Below are 21,420 nucleotides of genomic sequence, written 5' to 3'. Positions count from 1 at the left end.
GGATGTGCAGTTTGCAAGTGTCACCATGCTTCTGGTGTCAACATAGCACGTCCTCAGTTCAGTAACCCTAACCCGCCCTTCCAGCACGACAAACCATGCCGACCATTTATACCGATCTGAGCAATTAACCTTTTTATCTGTATGTCTTTGGAACGTGGGAGGGAACCGGAGCACCCAGAGGAAATCCACGTGGTCACGGTGAAAACAGAGAAACTCCTTACTAACAGCAGCAGAAATGAACCTAAATCACTACTGTTGTAAAGTGTTGTACAGCCCTCCCTTCCAGTGCATTGGACATTAACCCCTATGCAATTTACCAACCTGTGATTTTCTCAGCTGCCCAGTATCTGCCGGCTGTTTCCAGGACCCAGACTTCTGTTCTGTCCACAATGAGAAAGCTACTGTGGAACAGATGAAGCGCCTCTCCATCTTCAAAATTATTTCCACCTTGTCCATGCTCTCCAAGAAGGGAAACTATGACATCCAAAGACTCTTTAGCAGTGGCTCCTCGTTCCAAACCAAGTCTGGAAGAAAAAAAAAAATCAGATTTAATAGAGAAAGAACAATCATATATACAGTATTATGTGATGCACCATCAATAACTCACTCTGAGACGTAAAGGCGAGATATCGGCTTTTATTGACTGGAAGAAGGAACAAGCAGTGAGTGACCACCATGCTACATCCTGGAGACTGAGAGGCCGGGCTCAGGCCTTGATCGCCTTTATCCAGGGGCCTGTGGGAGGAGCCACAGAAGCAGTCAGCAGGAGGCATGTCCAGACAGGTATATGTAGTTCACCACATTCACCCTCCCCTTTGTTTTAAAAAGAGTCCCCATGTGACGAAGTTTCTTACAGGTTAAGTCTATCAGGTGGTCGAATCTGTCGCTGCGATCTACGTAGCACCGGCTGTGATTGCACAGGTGCCGGTAGTGGTGATTGCACAGGTGCCAGTGGTGGTGATTGCACAGGTGCCGGTGGTGGTGATTGCACAGGTGCCGGTGGTGGTGATTGCACAGGTGCCGGTGGTGGTGATTGCACAGGATCCGGTGGTGGTGATTGCACAGGTGCCGGTAGTGGTGATTGCACAGGTGCCAGTGGTGGTGATTGCACAGGATCCGGTGGTGGTGATTACACAGGTGCCGGTGGTGGTGATTGCACAGGAGCCGGTGGTGGTGATTGCACAGGTGCCGGTGGTGGTGATTGCACAGGTGCCGGTGGTGGTGATTGCACAGGTGCCGGTGGTGGTGATTGCACAGGTGCCGGTGGTGGTGATTGCACAGGTGCCGGTGGTGGTGATTGCACAGGTGCCGGTGGTGGTGATTGCACAGGAGACGGTGGTGGTGATTGCACAGGTGCCGGTGGTGGTGATTGCACAGGAGCCGGTGGTGGTGATTGCACAGGTGCCGGTGGTGGTGATTGCACAGGTGATGGTGGTGGTGATTGCACAGGTGCCGGTGGTGATGATTGCACAGGTGCCGGTGGTGGTGATTGCACAGGATCCGGTGGTGGTGATGGCACAGGAGCCGGTGGTGGTGATTGCACAGGTGCCAGTGGTGGTGATTGCACAGGTGCCGGTGGTGGTGATTGCACAGGAGACGGTGGTGGTGATTGCACAGGTGCCAGTGATAGTGATTGCACAGGTGCCAGTGGTGGTGATTGCACAGATGCCGGTGGTGGTGATTGCACAGGTGCCGGTGCCGGTGGTGATTGCACAGATGCCGGTGGTGGTGATTACACAGGTGCCGGTGGTGGTGATTGCACAGATGCCGGTGGTGGTGATTGCACAGGTGCCGGTGGTGGTGATTGCACAGGAGCCAGTGGTGGTGATTGCACAGGAGCCGGTGGTGGTGATTGCACAGGTGCCGGTGGTGGTGATTGCACAGGTGCCGGTGGTGGTGATTGCACAGATGCCGGTGGTGGTGATTGCACAGGAGCCGGTGGTGGTGATTGCACAGGTGCCGGTGGTGGTGATTGCACAGATGCCGGTGGTGGTGATTGCACAGATGCTGGTTGTGGTGATTACACAGGATCCGGTGGTGGTGATTGCACAGGTGCCGGTAGTGGTGATTGCACAGGTGCCGGTGGTGGTGATTGCACAGGATCCGGTGGTGGTGATTACACAGGTGCCGGTGGTGGTGATTACACAGGTGCCAGTGGTGGTGATTGCACAGGTGCCAGTGGTGGTGATTGCACAGGTGCCGGTGATGGTGATTGCACAGGTGCCGGTGGTGCTTGCACCGGAGACGGAGGTTGTGCTGGTTCCGGCCTAACTGGAGGTGTCAGCCCACTAGGCGTCAGTGATCTCTCATGCATTTGCGAGGCACCTGGTATATACGCGTACAAAACGCTCTGTATATGAGTGTCGTGAGGAGTCTGTGTAGGGCCTGGTGTGCGCGGTGTCACCTCGGGTACAGGGTTCATAATTACCGGGGAGTGTTCGGGGTAGTGGTCTGCTGCTCCTGCGGGCGCCAGGTCGCGGACGGAGACCGTGTTCTCCCGCCCATCAGGTAAGACCACGTAGGCATACTGGGGGTTCGCATGTAGAAGGTGAACCCTCTCAACCAGCGGGGAGTATTTATTACTCCTCACATGTCTCCGGAGCAGCACTGGCCCTGGGGACGTCAATCAAACTGGTAGGGTGGTCCCAGTGACAGACTTCCTGGGAAAAGAGAATAGGCGTTCGTGAGGGGTGGCATTGGTGGACATATATAACAGGGAGCAGATAGAGTGGAGTGCCTCAGGGAGGACCTCCTGCCATCGAGAGACCAGCAACCCTTTTGACTTAAGGGCTAAAAGTGTGGCCTTCCACACTGTGGCATTCTCCCTCTCCACCTGCCCATTTCCCCGGAGATTATAACTTGTGGTCCAACTACTAGCAATGCCCCTAGCTAGCAGGTACCGGCGCAGCTCATCACTCACAAAGGAGGACCCTCTATCACTGTGGATATAGCAGGGATATCCGAACCGAGTGAAGAGCTGGCGCAGGGCTTTTATGATGGACATGGTAGTAGTGTCGGGGCAGGGAATGGCAAAGGGGAACCGCGAGTACTCGTCCATAACATTGAGAAAATAGACATTATGGTCGGTGAAGGGAAGGGGACTTTTAAAGTCAACACTCAGTTGCTCAAAAGGGCAGGTGGCCTTGACAAATTGCGCTGTTTCAGGACAGTGTTCACCGGCCGCAGGTACTGTCTTTTGAGGGCGTCCAGTGCCCCCTCATAGGTCGACAGGTCCCTGATAAATGAATAAACGTTTGGGGTGACCCTCGTGAGGAGAATTCTGTGCATAACGGCGGGGTCAGTCGCACAAACCTCCTCCAAGTATGATTGGAAGCATGCAAGCCAAAGACAAGAGCTGCTTCAGGGTCTTGAGGGTCCAAATCCAATCTTTCCGGACATAAAACGGTTTCCATGTTTTAAAATCCAGTCAATAAAATTGATGCACCATCAATAACTCACTCTGAGACGTAAAGGCGAGATATCGGCTTTTATTGACTGGAAGAAGGAACAAGCAGTGGTTGACCACCATACTACATCCTGGAGACTGAGAGGCCGGGCTCAGACCTCAATCGCCTTTATACAGGGGTCTGTGGGAGGAGCCACAGGAGCAGTCAGCAGGGGGCGTGTCCAGACAGGTATATGTAGTTCACCACAGTATGCTCTTAGGGATACAACTAAAACGCTAAATTGTTGTTAGAAATGTTTCAAAGTGAAAGCTATTAATCTCATAGTCACTGTTGTAGACCATATGACATAAGAGCAGAATTAGGCCATTTGGCCAATCAAGTGCTCTCCGCCATTCCATTCCTGCTGCTGGCTGAAAGGAGTTTGTATGCTCTCCCCATGACTGTGGGTTTCCTACGAGTGCTCCAGTTTTGTCCCACATTCCAGAGATGTACCAGCTAGTAGGTTAATTGGTCGTTGTAAATTGTTTTGGGATTAGGTTAGGGTTAAATCAGGGGTTGCTGAGTGGCGTGGTTGAAGGGCTAGAAGGGCATATTCCATGCCTCATGACAATAAATAAATAAACCAGCACTGATAGTGGAGGAAGGGGAGCAGCTTTCTTTGAAGAAGGACATCATTCTATGGATGTCCAGTCCCTATACACCTCCATCCCCCACCAAAAGGCCTCAAAGCTCTTTGTTTCTTGTTAGCCACCAGACCCAAACAGTTCTCTTCCTCCACCCCTCTCTTCACCTAGCAGAACTTGTCCTCACTCTTAATAATTTCTCCTTTGGTTCCACCCACTTCCTTGAAACAAAAAGTGTAACCATGGGCACTCGCACGGGTACCAGCTATGCTTGCCTGTTTGTTGGCTACGTGGAACTGTCTACGTTGCAAGCCTGCACTGGTGGCCGTCCCACACTTCACGCTTTATTGACAACTGCATCGGTGCTGCTTCCTGCAACCATGCAGAACCAGTGGACTTCATCCACTTTGCCTCCAACTTCCACCCTGCCCTCAAATTTACCTGGTCCAGTACTGACCCTCCCTTCCCTTTCTTGATCTCTCTGTCTCTATCTCTGGAGACAATTTATCTACTGATGTCTATTACAAACCCACGGACTCTTACAGCTACCTGGACTATACCTCCTCCCAACCTGTTGCTTATAAAAACACTATCCCCTTCCGTCAATTGCTCCATCTCTGCCGCATATCCACAGCTTGTTAACCCAAACCCGTTCATCTTTGGAATGGGGGAGGAAACCAGAGCACAAGGAGGAAACCCATGTGCTCCAGTCACTACTTTTTCCAAATGTCATCAAATGTGAACCCACAAGACATGCATTTTAGTGTCTATTTCAGTGGAGTAAAGATGTGGCACATTTTCCATTGAAGAGTTAATTACCTGACAAGGTCTGTGCCTAAAAGGGCTTCTGCTTCTGTTGCAGTCTCTTGTGTCATCACAGCTACATTCCCAATGCAGACTCCATGCTCATTTGCTCCCATTTCCGCTCCCCACATCCAGGAAGGTTTGCTTAGTATTACTGCATGGGTCCTCTCCTCTTGGTCAATAGTGATGTAGGTACACTGCAAAATCAAACAAATGCTTAGACTGTTGGGCACAAAATACGGGAACTGTGCAAGCAGTACTGGCAAGATTATTAGGCTAGACATGTACAGTAGCTAGTTTGCCCAAGACTCTTATACAATACTGAAGTGATATTATATATTGCACTATACTGCTGCCACAAAAAAAAATCCATGATATGTGAGTGATGATAAGCCTGATTCTGATATGGATCTCTGTTGTGGACTGAGAGTGGGAATCATGTTTGAGAACAGGGGAAGTGAGAGGGGAGGGAGTGAGGAGCACCAGAGAGACATTCTGTTATGATCAAAAAACCAATTGTTTTGGAGTCAAATTACCTTGCCTGGTATCTCAGGGTTAGGTGTGTCTGCACCTGTGTCACACCCCACCTTGGCACTCCTTCTCTGCCATCTGTTCAATACCCTTCCCGTGGTGCTCCACCCTCACTGTTCCCAACCTCCTGTATTCTGCCAGAATTACAAACTCACTCTCTGCTCCACGTTAACAAATACAGTACTGTGCAAAAGTCCTAGGCACCCTAACTATATATACACATGCTGGAGACATTTGCACAGTACTGTATTTCTGACTAACTTATCAAAGGTTGAGGGAGAAAAGTCCAACCTCAGATTCAGATTTATATATCACATGTTCATGGAGATAGTGAACCTGAGGAGGACTTGGTCATAATCTCATCATTGTTCCTAGACATGGCAGAGGTATCAAAGGAGTGAGAAGTTGTAAATGTTAGGTTTCTGCTTCAATCTATCAAATGTTGAAAAAACCAAGTTAGAGTGGATGTTTCCTATAAGTGGGGGGAGTCTAGGACCAAAGGGCACAGTATCGGAGTAGAGGGACATTAATTTAGAATGGAGATGAGGAGGAATTTCTTTAGCCAGAGGGTGATGAATCTTCGGAATTCATTGCCATAGGTGGTTGTGGAGTCCAGGTCATTGGGTGCATTTAAGGCAGAGGTGATAGATTCTTGGTAAGTCAGGGTGTGAAAGGTTACAGGGAGAAGGCAGGAGAATGGAGTTGAGAGGGAAATGGATCAGCCACAATGAAATGGTGGAGCAGACTCAATGGGCTGAATGGCCTAATCCTGCTTTCAGGTCTTATGGTCTAATGAAGTGTGCAGAAAGATCGAATCAAAAGGATCTAAAAACTACTTTATTTGTTGTATGCATTTACACGTATTAGGAGCTTGCTGTGGTGTGTTGGCACAATATGTAACAAGAAACAACAATATTCAATAATTCTAAAGAATAAAGAATTATATAAAAATAAGTTAGGGAGTAAAGCATGGATATGGAATAAAATGTGCATAAATGTCCTGTTTGGCTCGAAACGCTGACTGTACTCTTTTCCTAGATGCTACCTGGCCTGCTGAGTTCCTCCAGCACTTTCTGTGTGCTGCATAAATACCAGCATGCACTTACAACACAATCAGCATTAATGAAAGTGTTTTAAATTGTTCACAGTGCAGTGCAGTGACTGAGGTAGTTCGTGATCTGCTTGCAATTTGTCACCAGTGCCCTCTTTGTGTAGTTTTCCATTAATTCTATTGTATTTCTTTGTTTTACCGTGAATGTCTGCAAGAAAATGACTCTTAGTGTAGTACATGGTGACTATATGTACTTTGAGAATAAACTTACTTTGAACTTTGAGGTTTTAAAATCTGGGTTCCATGGACCCCTCGGTTAGTGGTAGGGGTATATGCATAAAAAAAGATTGGGAACTCCTGGAGGGGGTCGAACTGGAATGATTGATCATTTGTTAATAAATCAGCCACGATGGAATGGTGGAACAGATTCAATGGGGCAAATGGTTTAATGCTGTTTGGTCTTAATAAAGTGGCCACTGAATGTATATCTACCCTTGGCAAATTTAAACCCACATTGCTACTTCTGTTTTCATGCCAAGCATGTCAGTTTTAGAGAGGTTTACTATCCAGTGGCCTTTCCTGCTATTCAAATGCTCTTCTAACAACTCGTAAAAGTACTTGCCTCCACCATCCACAATCACGTCAAGTGGGTTTTAAACATTGGTAATGTGCTTCAGCACTCCCCATCACTTCATCAAAATTCTCAAACTGATGTAACAAATTTGTCTTTGACAATTTCATATTAGCATTTATTAATCTAATAATTTACTAAATGTTATTAAATTTTTCCCTGAAGTATTATCACAAGGTTTACCCACCACCAGTTTTGTGCTGACCGGGCTGCTTTACGCCATCGTAAAAAGTTTCTTCTTTTATCAAGGACTCTACAACTTATGTCCTCAATATTCAAAGTTCAGTGTTAGTTTATTATCAAAGTACATACATGTCACCAAAGACTATAGAAATTATTTACTTATTATTTATTTTTCTATTTGCACAGTTTATCTTCTTTTGCACATTGTTTGTTGGTCAACCTTTGTGTGCAGTTTTTCCATTGATTCTGTTGTATTTCTTTGTTCTACTGCAAATGCCTGCAAGAAAATGGATCTCGGGGTAGTACAGTGGAATCCGGTTATTTTGGCCATTGGTTAATCGGGACAGCCACGTATTCAGAAAAACTCTTAAAGAACAAAAATGAATTGTGTTAGCTGGGATTCCATTCATTTATTTGGGACGCTCTGCCGCTTAATTGGCACAGGAGACAGTCATGTGTACATGTGCGGTCATTAGACACGATACTGTGTTTAGAGTGGACAGTTGCATGTGTTTGGGGTACGTTATCCATTTGGGCTGATGGGCTCCAATTCAAGAAGCAGTGATTTATAAATAGGTATTTTTAAATTAAAAAAAAACAAAATAATCTTTTTGAGACCCATGGCATGAAAAGATTTGATGCTAGCTGAAAAATTTCCCTACTGGGCCAAATTAAAAGCCATCTGCCTAACACAACTCACCATGAGCTGGCAGAAATAACTGGAGTGCCGAAATCTACAATGACACTTTTCATACATCAGGGAGATAAACTGCAAGAAGAATGGGCATGATGCGAGGGTTAACAAGGCACATCCAAAAACGAAAACGTGAAGGTCAGGAACCAGATATTGAAGAGGCCCTCAATGGTTTTCCACTGTAACTGGACTGTGTGTGTCTGTCAGAGGGTCAATGTTAAATAAACCAAGTCAGAAGAGCCAGCTTAAAAGCTGAATCATGAAGATTTCAAGTCTTGGTTGGAAATGTAGCCACTATATTAAATTCAATAAAGCACATGGCAAGAAAGGTAGTGCTGATATTGTTAAGTGCAGAAACATGGAAATCTACAAAACTTCCCAACTTCAAAACTTTTGTGCAGATGATACCTACAATACCAATGAAACCGGACTTAAAAATTAAAAACATATATATATATAGTGCCTCACTAGACGGTTCCATTTGCTAAAAACATACCACACTATCAGGTTCAAAGAAAGCAATGGATCGCATAACTGCATTGTATTGTTCAAAAATGTCAGGAACTGATAAAAAAAAATTGTTGGTTATTGGGAAAAGCAATAAATATCAATGGGCCAAGGATGAATAATTTTCCAATTGAGTGCTAAGCCAGCATAAACTCTATGAGTTCCTCCATCGGTAACCGTTACAGACTAATACACAGTTTTATAGTACAGTACTATAGTTCTAATTTGTTCTGTACTTCACTTAAATACATAATTTGATACTCAGCTAAATGGTAGTTTGTCTTTTATACAGTATCTTTTTAACAATTTCTATGAAACTGCAGATAATTGGGGCAGCCACTTAATTAGGTCAAGACGTAATAATACAGATATGTCACAATTAACCGAAATCCACTGTATATACAGACATCCAGATACTTTGATAATACATTTACTTTGAATGTTGAACAACATTTCCCAGATCAAGTCAAAGGATTATATCAAATTGGTTGCACAATACAAAAGTATTTGGTAAACTTTATTCACCCAGTGAACTGAGCCACTGAGATGAGCTTAAATTTATGATTTGAGTTTCAAATGATTTATTATTATATATCTTGCGCATTGAAGTATCCTTTAAGAGCTTCAAAACTATCAACATTGTAAAAAGGGAATATTGATTTTGCTCACTTCTCACTACCACTCCTTCCTTCTGAATATTTAAAAATGCTTAAATTATTAACACGTCTTGAACACCAGTCAAATGATTAAATAGCTTCAGTGCATTCCTGCATATTTTAAAATCACATCACACACAGGCACAGCAGTTACTGCATTTTTAACAGGTTCAGTATGGAAGCCCCCTGTTAGATTTGATTTTCACAAAGGAATTCTATGGACCTATTTCCCTCCAAAAGATGCTAAGTTCCTCCAATGTTTTGTGTGATTTACCGCAGGATTTTGTTCCTCTTGTGCTCTGTATAAATTAGTTTAAAACACCTGGCGGAGGAATAACTGGTAACCTCACTGTGAACTTTCCAAAAACTCTTTCTTTTTTACTTTCAACAGCAAACTTGCCAGTTGGCAAGATGGTTAAATAGAATTAACTCCAATTTAAGGTGTTAAATTTGAGGAAGGTCTTCCAGTGCCTGAATGGTGAGCAGACCAGGGGAAGCACTCTATTACTTCCTGTGTACTGGGTTGCATGGACTTGTCTGTAAGTATTTTGTGCTGCAGAGACAAAACTGTGCACTCAGATGGCAATGGAAGCGAATGATATGGCATTCACATTGGAAATTCTGTTGGAGAACGTCAAGAGAAGGAGACATGTCCCAGAAAAGAAACAGCCTGGCTTACCCTACTGCCTCTTCTACAGCAGGTCCTGCCACGTTGTTTGGCTACAAGTCCATAAGATCACAAGATATAAGAGCAACATTAGGCTTTTTGGCCTATCAAGTCTGCTCTGCCACTCCACTATGGCAGATCAGTTCTATGAATTTATACAGAGATACAGCATGGAACAGGACCTTCTGGCCCAATCAGCTGCACTGCCCAGCAACCTACCGATTTAACACTAGCCTAATCATAGAGCAACTTACAACGACCAATTAACCTTCTAACCGGTGTGTCTTTGGACTGGGAGAGGAAAACAAGAGCTCCCAGAGGAAACCCAGGCGGTTCACAGGAAGAAAGTACAAACTCCTTCAAGACAACACCAGAATTGAACTCTGAACTTCAGAACACCTCGAACTATAATAGCACTGCGCTAACCACTATGCTACCATAGTATCCATTTATGTTCCTTCTCAACACCATTCTCCTGCCTGGGTGTCAGAACATATGACCATAGGACATAGAAGCAGAATTAGGCCATTCCATCTTGACTGATTTATAACCCCGCTCAACCATTCTCTTGGCTTCTCTCCATAACCTTTGATGCCCCTACTAATCAAAAGCCTGTTAACCTCTATTTTAAACATACCCAATGACCTGCCCTCCACAGCCTTCCCTTGCAATGAATTTCACAGATTCACTACTCTCAGACTAAAGAAACTTCTCCTTCTTTCTTTTCTAAAGGGACAGACTTGTACACTGGGGCTGTGCCCTCTGGTCCTAGACTCTCCCACTACTGGAAACACCCTCTCCACATCCACTCTCCAGGCCTTTCAATATTCAGTAGGTTTCAATGAAATTCCCCCCCCCCTTATTCTTCTAAACTCCATTAAGTCCACCTCCCACACCTTCCCCAGACCAAGGCGCTTCTCTGCAAACTGTCAGTGACCTGGGTCTTCTTTTCTTCCAGAATCCCCAGAGCACAATGTTCATGCGTCTTTTGGCTGATGTAATCAGAGGACTACGATTAAAACAAGACAGTGATCAACTGGACCAGTGGCCTGAGGAATGGAAGATAGGCATTGCACACATGAAGAGACACATTTTGGGAGGTTCAACCTTGGTAGAGGGTAGTGATCGATGGGACGTTCTGGTTGGGGGTCCACAACATGTGATGCTCTAGAGGGACCTGTACTGGGACCTCTTTTGTTGGTGGTGTATATAAATGATATGGATGAAAACATGGATTAGTAAGTTCACAAAAAAAACAAAATCTGGCCATGTTGTGTATGGTGTAGAGGACTGCCAATTATTTCAGCAGAATACGGATGAGTTGCAGATATGGACAGGAAGAGGCAAATGCAGCTTAATCCAGCCAAATGTTGTACCTTTGGAGATTAAATGTAAAGTATGCAGTTAATGGCAGGACCCTTAATAGTGTTGACATACAGAAGGAATCTAAGGTTTAACTCCCTGAAAGAGGCTACATAGGTAAAGAAGGTGGACGACCGGTTTTCCTTTGTGAGTTTTGGCATTGAGTTTATGAATTGGGAAATTATGTTGCATTCATTTCTGGTTCTTCCATTTTAGGAACGAGGTCAGAGCTTTAGAGGGGGTGCAGAGGAGATTGGGCAGGATGCTGCCTAGATTAGAGGGCATTGCTGTAACGAGAGGTTGGACAAACTTGAGTTTTCTTTGGAGCAGCAGAAGCTGAGGGGAGACCTGATAGAGGTTTATGAGATTATGAGAGGCGTAGACAGACAGTAATTTTTTTCCCAGGTTTGTAATACCAGACAGCATGCCTTTAAGGTGAGAGGAGCCAGGCCCGAGCCAAAAGGTCTCAGCCTGAAACATCAAATGTACTCTTTTCTACAGATGATAAAGTGGCCTGCTGAGTTCCTTCAGCATTTTGTGTGCACTGCCTGGCTTTCCATCCTGCCAGAGGGTCTTGCCCCGAAACGCCTGCTGTACTCCTTCCCATAGCTGCTGCCTGGCCTGCTGAGTTCATCCAACATTTTGTGTGCATTGCTCTGGATTTCCAGCGTCTGCAGATTTTCCTCTTGTTTCTGAGAGGGGGGCAAGTTGTTTTAGTACAGAGAGTTGTGGGTGCCTAGAATGTGCTGCTAAAAGTGGTTGTGGAGGCAAGTAAAATCGAGGCTCTAGATAGGCACGTGGGTTGTGACTGTGAACGGACGTGTTGCAGACAATGAAGCTGACTGATAGAAACTGTTTTTATTCATCTAAGCCGCACGGGTGCACAGCCATGCAGTAACTGAAATACTTCCGCACACCTCAGCTTTGTTGCAATGCAGATGGAATTTTCTTTTATATAATGCTAATGTAATTTTAAAACTAAACTGATATTATTTTAATTATGTTAATATTTAATTGTGAATTACCCTGTAATTAATGAATTAATATAATCCATATATTTTCTAAATAATTAGCATACAAGAACCTTCAACTTGAAAACTTTTAGAGCTTCAACTTATTTACATTGTCAGTGTTTCGGGTTAGAACACTGTTACAAATTGTGACAATAAACACAAACAGAAGCCATTAGCTCACTGTTAGTAAAGCGCTGGTTCCCTAAATGCCACCACTGTTTAAGTTTAAAACTTTACAAAACATGCAGGATTTTCTTTGTTGCACTGTATTTCATTATACTCCTCAATTAATAAATAAAATCGTCAGTCATTTTCTTTCAATTTTCATTCTAAATATTCATAGTATGCACATTACAAAAAAATGTTTAAAGTGCTGTACAGTTTTCAGATCACATAAGAATTTCCTTCTCAGAGCAATGGTTGATCCAGCAGCTGTCTAAAAAAAAATTGAAGGAACATTGAACAAACGGGTATTCTGGAGACCCTTTCAGAGTCTCTGAAACTCAAAGTATGTTAATATTTTTAGAACAAAAATAACAGCAAGTGATTCGATACAATTTCAATAGCTATAATATTATTTACTTCAATAGTTTGAGTCTCACATACCTTCCACTGAGTTACATACTGATCTACAATGGGAGACACTTCTGAATGTTCAAACACCTTTGTTGGGACAAAGTAATTCACATAGAGCTTATGAATACTGAGAACCGAGGCACCCAAAAATAATGTTTCATATATTAACACAGATATCCCAGCTGTGATCAAAAACTATGTATGACTATGCTTGATGTGCCAAGTGACAAGTGGCCTGAAGAAGGGTCTAGGCCCGAAACATCAACTATTTGTTCATCTCCATAGTTGCTACCTGAACTGTTGAGTTCCTCCAGTCTTTTATGTACATTTGCTTTGAATTTCCAGCATCTTCAGAACTTCTTGTGTGAAAGTAACAATATCAATCTGGAGCAACACACACAAAACACTGGAGGAACTCATCAGGCCAGGCAGCATCTATGGAAGTGAATAAACTGTTGGCGTTTTATGCCGAGACCCTTCTTTGCTGCTCGACCTGCTGAATTCCTCCAGCATTTTGTGTGTGTCACTTTGGATTTCTAGCATCTGCAGACTTTCTCATGTTTATTAATATCAGTCTGGGCTGTAAACCTTCCTTGAACTTGGTTATAACAGTGCAAAGTAACTTAGCAGAAGTTGCTTGGTTTGACTCAGTCCAAATAACATTCTCACCATCACATCACTTTGCACAATCCTTGAGCAGCCTGCTGAGGACTAGTAACCTGTACTCTGGAGACAGTATTGGAATTAGTTTATTGTCACATTACCGAGGTACAGTCAATAGGTCATCTCGCATACTGTTGGTACCGATCAATTCATAATACAGCACAATGACATAGTACAAGGTAAAACAATAACAGATGCAAAATAAATCAATATCCATATGCTACGATTAAGAGGGATAGTGTTCATTCTGGTATGAACACAAGGCTGTCGCTATCAACATTTGACTGAACAAAACTCCCACAGGCATTAAACAATCCAGTTACAACCTGGATTCAGTTTTCATTGGAGGGCTACTGCTCCTCAGCCGTGTGAAAGGCACGTAGGAGCCTTTCCTCATCACTTCCTTTGGGCTTTACCAGCAGCTCAGGCTGCACATGGGGCTGTGAATTATGAATGGAGTATGTTACAAGCTTTAAAAAAAAAGCTTTTACTGTCTGCGACCTTTAATCTTTTTTGAAGAGCTTATTTTAAATCTTCTTACCTCAGGCTGTATTTTTCAGCTCAGCTAGAGGATCAGCTTTGTATTTCATGTCTAAACCCTTTTTTATTTTATGAAATGTACAGTGGGTGAGTCGAGCCAATGGAGGTCAGGAGATCTGAAGGCAATCACAGCAAGCAGTCACACACAGTGAAGTGCCTGACTGAAAATATAACGCACATCCAGAACTTGCAGCATGACAGATGTCAACACATCTGCCACCCCGTTTGTCACAGGAGTGGAAGTCCAGCCACAGGGAGCACCCCCAGCATCACAGTTAATTATTTAGAGATAGAGCGCAGAACAGGTCCTTCCAGCCCAATGAACCGCACAATTCAAATGACCCACTAATTTAACCCTGGCCTAACTATGGGACAATTTACAATGCCCAATTAGTCTTTAGACTGTGGGAGAAAACCGCAACACCTGGAAGAAATCCACACGGATCAAAGGGAGAACTCCTTACAGACTGTGATAGAATTGAACTCCAAATACCCAGAGCTGAAGTAGCATTGTACTGCTTTGGGGTGGATTCAAACAGTGAAACCATTCAGGTTTCAGGTCAGATCAAGTTCGACAAAGGATTGGAAACCCAGTTCTTCTGAATGAATATTCTTAAAAGGGAGAATGGAGAGGCCAAAATTTTTTATAAACTTATAAATCAATTATTGGAACTAAAATCATTGATTTTAATCTGACTCTACTCCAATCGTATGTTCTAGATTTTATTTAGAGATACAGAATGGTAACAGGCCTTTCCAGCCCAACGAACCTGTGCTGCCCAAATAAGCCCATGTGGCCAATTAACTTACGAACAGGTACACCTCTGGAATGTGGCAGGACACCAGAATGCCATTGAGTCACGGGAAGAACATACAAACACTTTACAGATAGCAGTGGAAATTGAACCAGGGTCAACGGCACTGCAATAGCATTACGCTAACAGCTACACTGCTGAGCTGTCCTAATGTAAAAGACATTTAAACAATTGGATAGATTTGGGCAGCACAGTATGTGTAGCCATGAGTGTGATGCCATTACAGCACCAGCGACCTGGGTACAATTGTCGCCACTGTCTGTACACAGATACCCAAGATAATTGGGTTAGGGGGCATGTGCTATAACAAATAGTCAGACAAACTTGAGTTGTTTCTCTGGACCAGCGGAGACTGGCAGAGGTTTATAAGATAATGCATAGATACAATAGACAATATCTTTTTCCCAGGGCTGAAACGTCTAATACTAGAGGGCATGTACTTAAGGTGAGAGGGGGTAGTTTCAAAGGAAATGTGAGATGCAAGTTGTTTTTTTAAAAACACACACAGAGAGTGGAGGGTATCTGGAATGCATTGTCTGGGGTGGTGGTAGAGATGGATACATTATAGACTTTTAATATACATTCAGATAGTCACATGAATGTGAGGAAAATAGAAGGATATGGACATTGTGCAGGTAGAGGGAATGAGTTAGGTTCCTCATTTGATTACTAATTTAATTGGATCGGCACAACATTGGGGGCTAAATGGCCCATTCCTGTGCTGTACTGTTGTACATTCTACTACGTGCTGACCTACAATTCAACTCCATGCACATGCCTCTGCTTGGAGTTTGGAGATCAATTCCAGTGCCGTCTGTAAGGAGTTTGTACGTTCTCCGTGTGAACCGCACGCTTCACTTCCCTCACACAGTCCACAGACATATCGGTTAGTAGGTCATTGTGAATTGGCCTGTGATTAGGGTTAAATAGGTGGGTTGCTGGGCAGTACAGTTCGTTGGGTCAGAAGGGCCTGTTCCACACTGTACCTCTAAGTAAAAAAAAATTAAAGTGGATAGATTTGAAAATCAGATAGATTTGAAACAGCACAGTTAGCATGAAACCATTACAATGCCAGCACACTGAAGCCCAAGATAAATTATTTGCTCTACGCACATGCCTTGGCCCCACATTGTCTGATCATTTATATTGAAAATTTACAATTGACCTTATCAGTTTCCACTAACTATTAAGTGCTCCCAATGGCGTGCATTTCAAATAGCTTCTGACAACCACGTCCAGCTCTCGGCCTTCATATGTGGCTTAGCTACTAAATCCAACAGAACCATTTCTACTGACGGGAGAAGGGGCAAAGGCGGGTTACTGGCACTTTAAAACCAGTCACTTCAGGGAGATGGGGCTTACCAGCCATGGTTGGCAGCTCTTCCCGGAGAAGAAAACTCTAATCTCAACCCTCCATTGCTTTGCTGCTACACCCACTCGTGAGGAAGGCTCCAAGTGTAAACCCCACAGAAAAATCCACAGTTGGAGCCCCTAAGGCAGTCCCATGTTCAACGCTGACTGGCAACTCCCACGATGCTGCTGGTGCCAAACTGTATTAGACTCTGCTGTTCCTTTGAGTTCATCAGCTGCGTGGAGGAGAGGAGCCTGCCACATAGGCAACAGCTTGCTCTACATCGTACTGCCCTGCTTGTGTACAGCTAGGATGCAACACTCATGGTTGACCCTCACCAAGGGATGGGCTCTAAACCACTACACTACTGAGTCAGTCACTCTGCGTACAGAGGGTCTACAGATGATCTTGAAAAGGTGTACAAAATCATGAGGGGCATATGTAGGATGAATGCACTCAGCCTTTTTCTCCAAGGGTCAGGGATTGAAGAACCTGAGGGTGCAGGTTTAAGGCGAGAGGGGAAAGAATTAATAGGGGTTTAAGGGACTACTTTATTTTGTTACACAAATGGTGGTATCGATGTGGGATGAACTGCCAAAGTAAGTGGTTGAGGCAGGAATGAAGACAGTTGAACAGGCACATGAATCAGAAAGGATTAGTCTTTGGGCCAAATGCTGTCAAATAGGACTGGTTTGAATGGGGCCTCTTTGTCAGCATAGATCAGGTGGGCCAAAGGGTCTGTTTCCATACTGTATAACTCCATGACTTTAGCCTATACACCCAATATACCTCATTCTCGTGAATTTTTTCAAACTGAACCTGTTCACATTCTTGGTGTCATACCTGCCTTTTGACCACATATACACAGCATTGTCAAGACTACCTATTGTCATGATAACACCTTACTGCATTCCTACCTCTCCTCTGCACCTCCCAAAGCCCTCACCCCCAGGCGTGCGCTCACCCACCTCCTGACTGGATGCTCATATTTCCATTTCGCCTTTCAGTCATTCAAGATTGCTTAATGCCATTCCCGATACACAAGCGTAAAGGAGAACAAAATAATTGTTACTCCAGATCCGATGCAGCACAAAAAAAACCCATAAACATTAAAGTATAATAAAAATAACACAGTAAGTATATTATAAACACAAGGACGTCTGCAGATGCTGGAAATCCAAAGCAACATGCACAAAATGCTGGAGGAACTCAGCAAGTCAGGCAGCATCTATGGCCCATACTCCCCATGACTGCGTGGGTCTTCTCTGGGTGCTCCATTTTTCCCCAAAGTCAAAAGACATACTGGTTAGTAGATTCATTGGTAGTTGTAAATTGCCCCATGATTAGGCTAGGATTAAATAGGGGGATTGCTGGGCGGTGTGGCTCAATGGGCCAAAAGCGCCTATTCCACGCTGAATCTCAATAAAATAAAATTTTAAAAATGAATAACCAGTCCTTCTTCCAGATGAAGAGTCTCGGCCCAAAACTTCGACCATTTATTCATTTCCATAAACGCTACCTGGCAGGCTGGGTTCCTCTCACATTTTGTGTGTTTTACAACAAATACATTTATTTTAACAGGGAGACAATATTTTCATGCCTTTCCTTTAAACAGGTATATGTCAGCAGAGTTGCCAAGCAAGCAAACAACCTCTTCAAAATTATTCTTAGCAGATGTCTCACGCATGGATAGATATTCCTAGAATAAGGATCTTCCTTTGGAAGAAAGCAATGCAGCTTTCAGAACAAAAATTATCCTCAAAGGAAAATAAGAATATTAGCAACGGAGAACAAATCTTTTGGGACAGCACTTAGGCTCAAAGTGTTTGCCAAGGGTACGGGAGATCATTACTGGCTTGTGATATACGCAGATGCTAACAATTCCTTTGTGTCTTCAAATATAACTGGTCTCTCCTTTCTTTAAAAATGCAGTTACCATCAGAAAGGTTTATCAATATAATGAGCAGCTGTTCAAAGAACTAATTGGAAAGTGAAAACTCCCCACATTCCCCAATGACCAGTGTCTCTTAAGGAGTCTATTCCCACCATTCATCAAATAATGAGGCTTCCTGCTTTAATTAAAAAAAACTTTAAAGCATATAAAAGAGGTTATCTTCAACACGAGAAATTCTGAAGATGCTGGAAACCCAGAGTAAAATACACAAAATGCTGGAGGAACTCAGCAGGTCAGAGAGCATCCATGGAAGTGAACAAATAGTTGATTTTTCAGGCTGAGCCCCCTTCTTCAGGATTAAAAAAAAGGCTATGCTTTAAAGTCATTATTCACCTCAGAATCTCCTCATTTACAATTCAAGAAATTAAGTCATAATTTTACACATATTTCAAAATCTATTAAAGACCACTCTTGATATCTAAATGCAGTTGATTCCAGTTAATGTGATACATTGGGACCAGTACATTTTAACCCAATTAGCCAAAGTTTTATGGAAATAGTTAAAAGGCATATCAAAGACAAACTACCACAACCAACAAATTAATAAATTATGTACTAAATGAAATACAGAAAAAATTAGAACACTACTAATACTACTACAGTATTATAAAACTGTCTGTTAGTTCCTGGTAGCTATAGATAGAGGAATTCATCCAGTGTACCCTGCTGTGTTCTTCTAATTAACTATAAATGAACAATATTAGTACAGACACCTCGTGCAGATAAAAGATTGCCTTCCTGCATAAAGTCAAAATAAAAATTTTGGAAAATCACTGCTTTTTGAATCTCCGTCTATCAGCCCAAATGGATAATGTAACACAAGCACATGCAATGGACACTATTTAAAAACTGTTTGCTGCGTAATGTCTTAATGGCCATTTCTGGCATCTCCAGGCCTGAATGCTTGAAACCACACTGAGCAGAAAAGTTCTGAATCGTCTTACTGCTTATTTATCACCAACTATCAGTGACAAAAATCGCTACTTTTTGAACACAAACACGCATAGCTGATGCAATATAAAAACTGTTCACTCTGAGCACAGGGTAGCGTCTAATGGCCACACAAGTGCACACAACAGGCACTAGTTAGAAACTGTTCAGCAACAGTCTCATGTCCCAATTAAGCAGCATAAAACATAATGTCCCAAATAAATGAAGGGAATCCCAGCTATTTTCTCAATTAGTTTTTGACCTTTAAGAGTTGCTGCAAATTGGCTGCCCCATCTAACCAATGGTCCAAATAACCACAGTCCAGTGTAATTACAAACTACAATATTGGAAGCACAAATCCATTTACAACAACTTGTAAGTAGTGATAATCAAATACGGAACTTAGGAGAACTGAGCAGCGAATGGAGAATTACTATTTTATGGAAAGAACATGATCATCTTCCTTTTGTTATATTCCTTTTTGTTTTTCAATAGATAAGCTATGTCCTCTGGGAGAGATCTTTGTGGACAGAATCCAATCACATTCTACCCAGTGCTCTAAATCCACCATCTAACAATATCAGCACATCTCATTCCTGATATCAGCAGCAAGAAGAGAGCATGGACTGGGTGGTGGGTGTTCTTGATGATGAAAACTGTTTCCTTGCGCGTACTTCGAACTCTGACTATCATACAAGTTCAAAACTACTCCAAGACAACCAGATGAAGGTTTAAAAATACCATTTAATCAACTGATTTGGAGAGTAATAGGCTGAAGCAAAATATTATTCAGGACAAAGTCAAAGTAAATTTATTATCAAAGTACCTGCTCGTCACCAAATACCACCCTGAGATTCATTTGCATGCAGGCTTTCACAGTAGAATAAAGTACAATAAAATCAATGACATATATACAAAAAGACTGAAAATTTGTGCAAAAACAAAAAGAAACAAGTAATAATAAATAAAAAAACCGAGAACACAAGTTGTAAAGTTCCTGAAAGAGAGTCCATAGGTTGTGATCAATGATCAGTTCAGCGTTGATGTGAAAGAAATTATCCATGCTGTCAGGAGCCTGACGGTTGAAGGGTAATAACTGTTCCCGAACCTGGTGATGTAGGACCCAAGGCTCCTATACCTCCTTTCTAATGGCACCAGCATAGACAGGTTGGTGGATGTATTGATGATCATGTTGCTTTCTTTGTGGACGTGCTCAATGGTGAGAAGGACTTTAGCTGTGATGCTTATATTTTAAGAGGCGCTATTTAATTCAAATGGGCTTAAGAAAAATACTTTTCAAGACAACGCTCTTAGCTGTACCATAGTGGGGAAGAAATATAGCTCTACCAAAGAAGGTGTAAGGCTCTCCTTGCCCCCGCTAGCCTGCGGGTTACTCTTGGACAAGGTGAGCACCTGCTTAATCTCCCTATGTGAAGCCACGGGATCAGGTGGGGGGTGGTCGTATGAGTGGCTGATGCATATCACAAATGCTGGTTGTGTGACCACTGACGCTAGGCAAACAATCTCGGAAGAGTATTGATAATGGCTGTGGTCACCATTCTTGTAAGAACACTGCAATGGCAAACCACTTCTGAAGAAAAATTTGCCAAGAACAATTACAGTCAGAGACCTTGATAGCCCACAAAATACGACACAGCACGTGATGAAACTCCTCCCTCGGACACCCTGAGCCAATAGGCTGGTCCTGGACTTATTTCCACTTGGCATAATTTACCTATTATTATTTATTTATGGTTTTATATTGCTGTATCTCTACACTATTCTTGGTTGGTGTGACTGTAACGAAACCCAATTTCCCTCCGGATCAATAAAGTATGTCTGTCTGTCTGTCTAATGATGATGATGGTGCTCTTAGCTGATCCCTACAATTATCTTAAAATATAGCCAATTTATATTGAATAAATACCAATGTACAAATAAAATTCAATCAAGGTGTACAGCATAAGAAATCTCAATATCTCAAGAGAAGTGTATTTTAAAATAAAAAATTACTGAATAAACTACATAACAGCTTCTTACCTGAACCTTAGATCCTGGTTCATGGGAAGCAGCAGGGAGATAAATAACTTCTTGAACTTCGTGGCCAGGCCTTGTCGAATTTTTTCCAAATAGTGTATGTGCCGCCTCGGTGGCGGGAGGCAGTGCCGCAAAGCAGGAGCTTGAAGGAGCCACAGACATCCTAAAGTTCAGAGGAAAATGATCACTAGTTCTTTTCATGGTAACCAAACACAGAGCAGCACCTGCTGCAATTTTGATTTGCCCTTGCCACCCTCACAGTTCTGTTAAAACGAGAAATTCTGCAGACGCTAGAAATCCAGAACAACACACACAAAATTCTGGAGGAGCTCAGCAGGTCAGGCAATGAACGGAAATGAACAAACAGTCAACATTTTGGGCTGAGACCCTTCTTCAGGACTTGGAAGGAAGGGGAGAGATGCCAG

The 21,420-nt window shown here is 43.0% G+C and overlaps 1 protein-coding gene across 2 annotated transcripts in view; it reads right to left on the bottom strand.

Moving 5' to 3' along the window:
* The window catches only part of LOC132378264 (secernin-1-like), a 58,697-nt gene that overhangs the window by 23,697 nt on the left and 13,580 nt on the right, over positions 1-21,420 (bottom strand). For both annotated transcript variants that reach the window (XM_059945035.1, XM_059945036.1), the window contains exons 2-4: positions 20,999-21,158; positions 4,850-5,031; positions 322-524 (exon numbers count right to left, since the gene is read on the bottom strand). In XM_059945035.1, the coding sequence (XP_059801018.1) occupies positions 322-524; positions 4,850-5,031; positions 20,999-21,157 (544 nt within the window). In that variant the 5' untranslated portion in view covers position 21,158. The remainder of the gene's footprint in view (positions 1-321; positions 525-4,849; positions 5,032-20,998; positions 21,159-21,420) is intronic.

This window comes from Hypanus sabinus, chromosome 20, assembly GCF_030144855.1.
Source record: "Hypanus sabinus isolate sHypSab1 chromosome 20, sHypSab1.hap1, whole genome shotgun sequence".
Lineage (NCBI taxonomy): Eukaryota > Metazoa > Chordata > Chondrichthyes > Myliobatiformes > Dasyatidae > Hypanus > Hypanus sabinus.
Note: the sequence above shows the minus strand (reverse complement) of the source record. Positions and strands in the feature narration are given on the sequence as shown.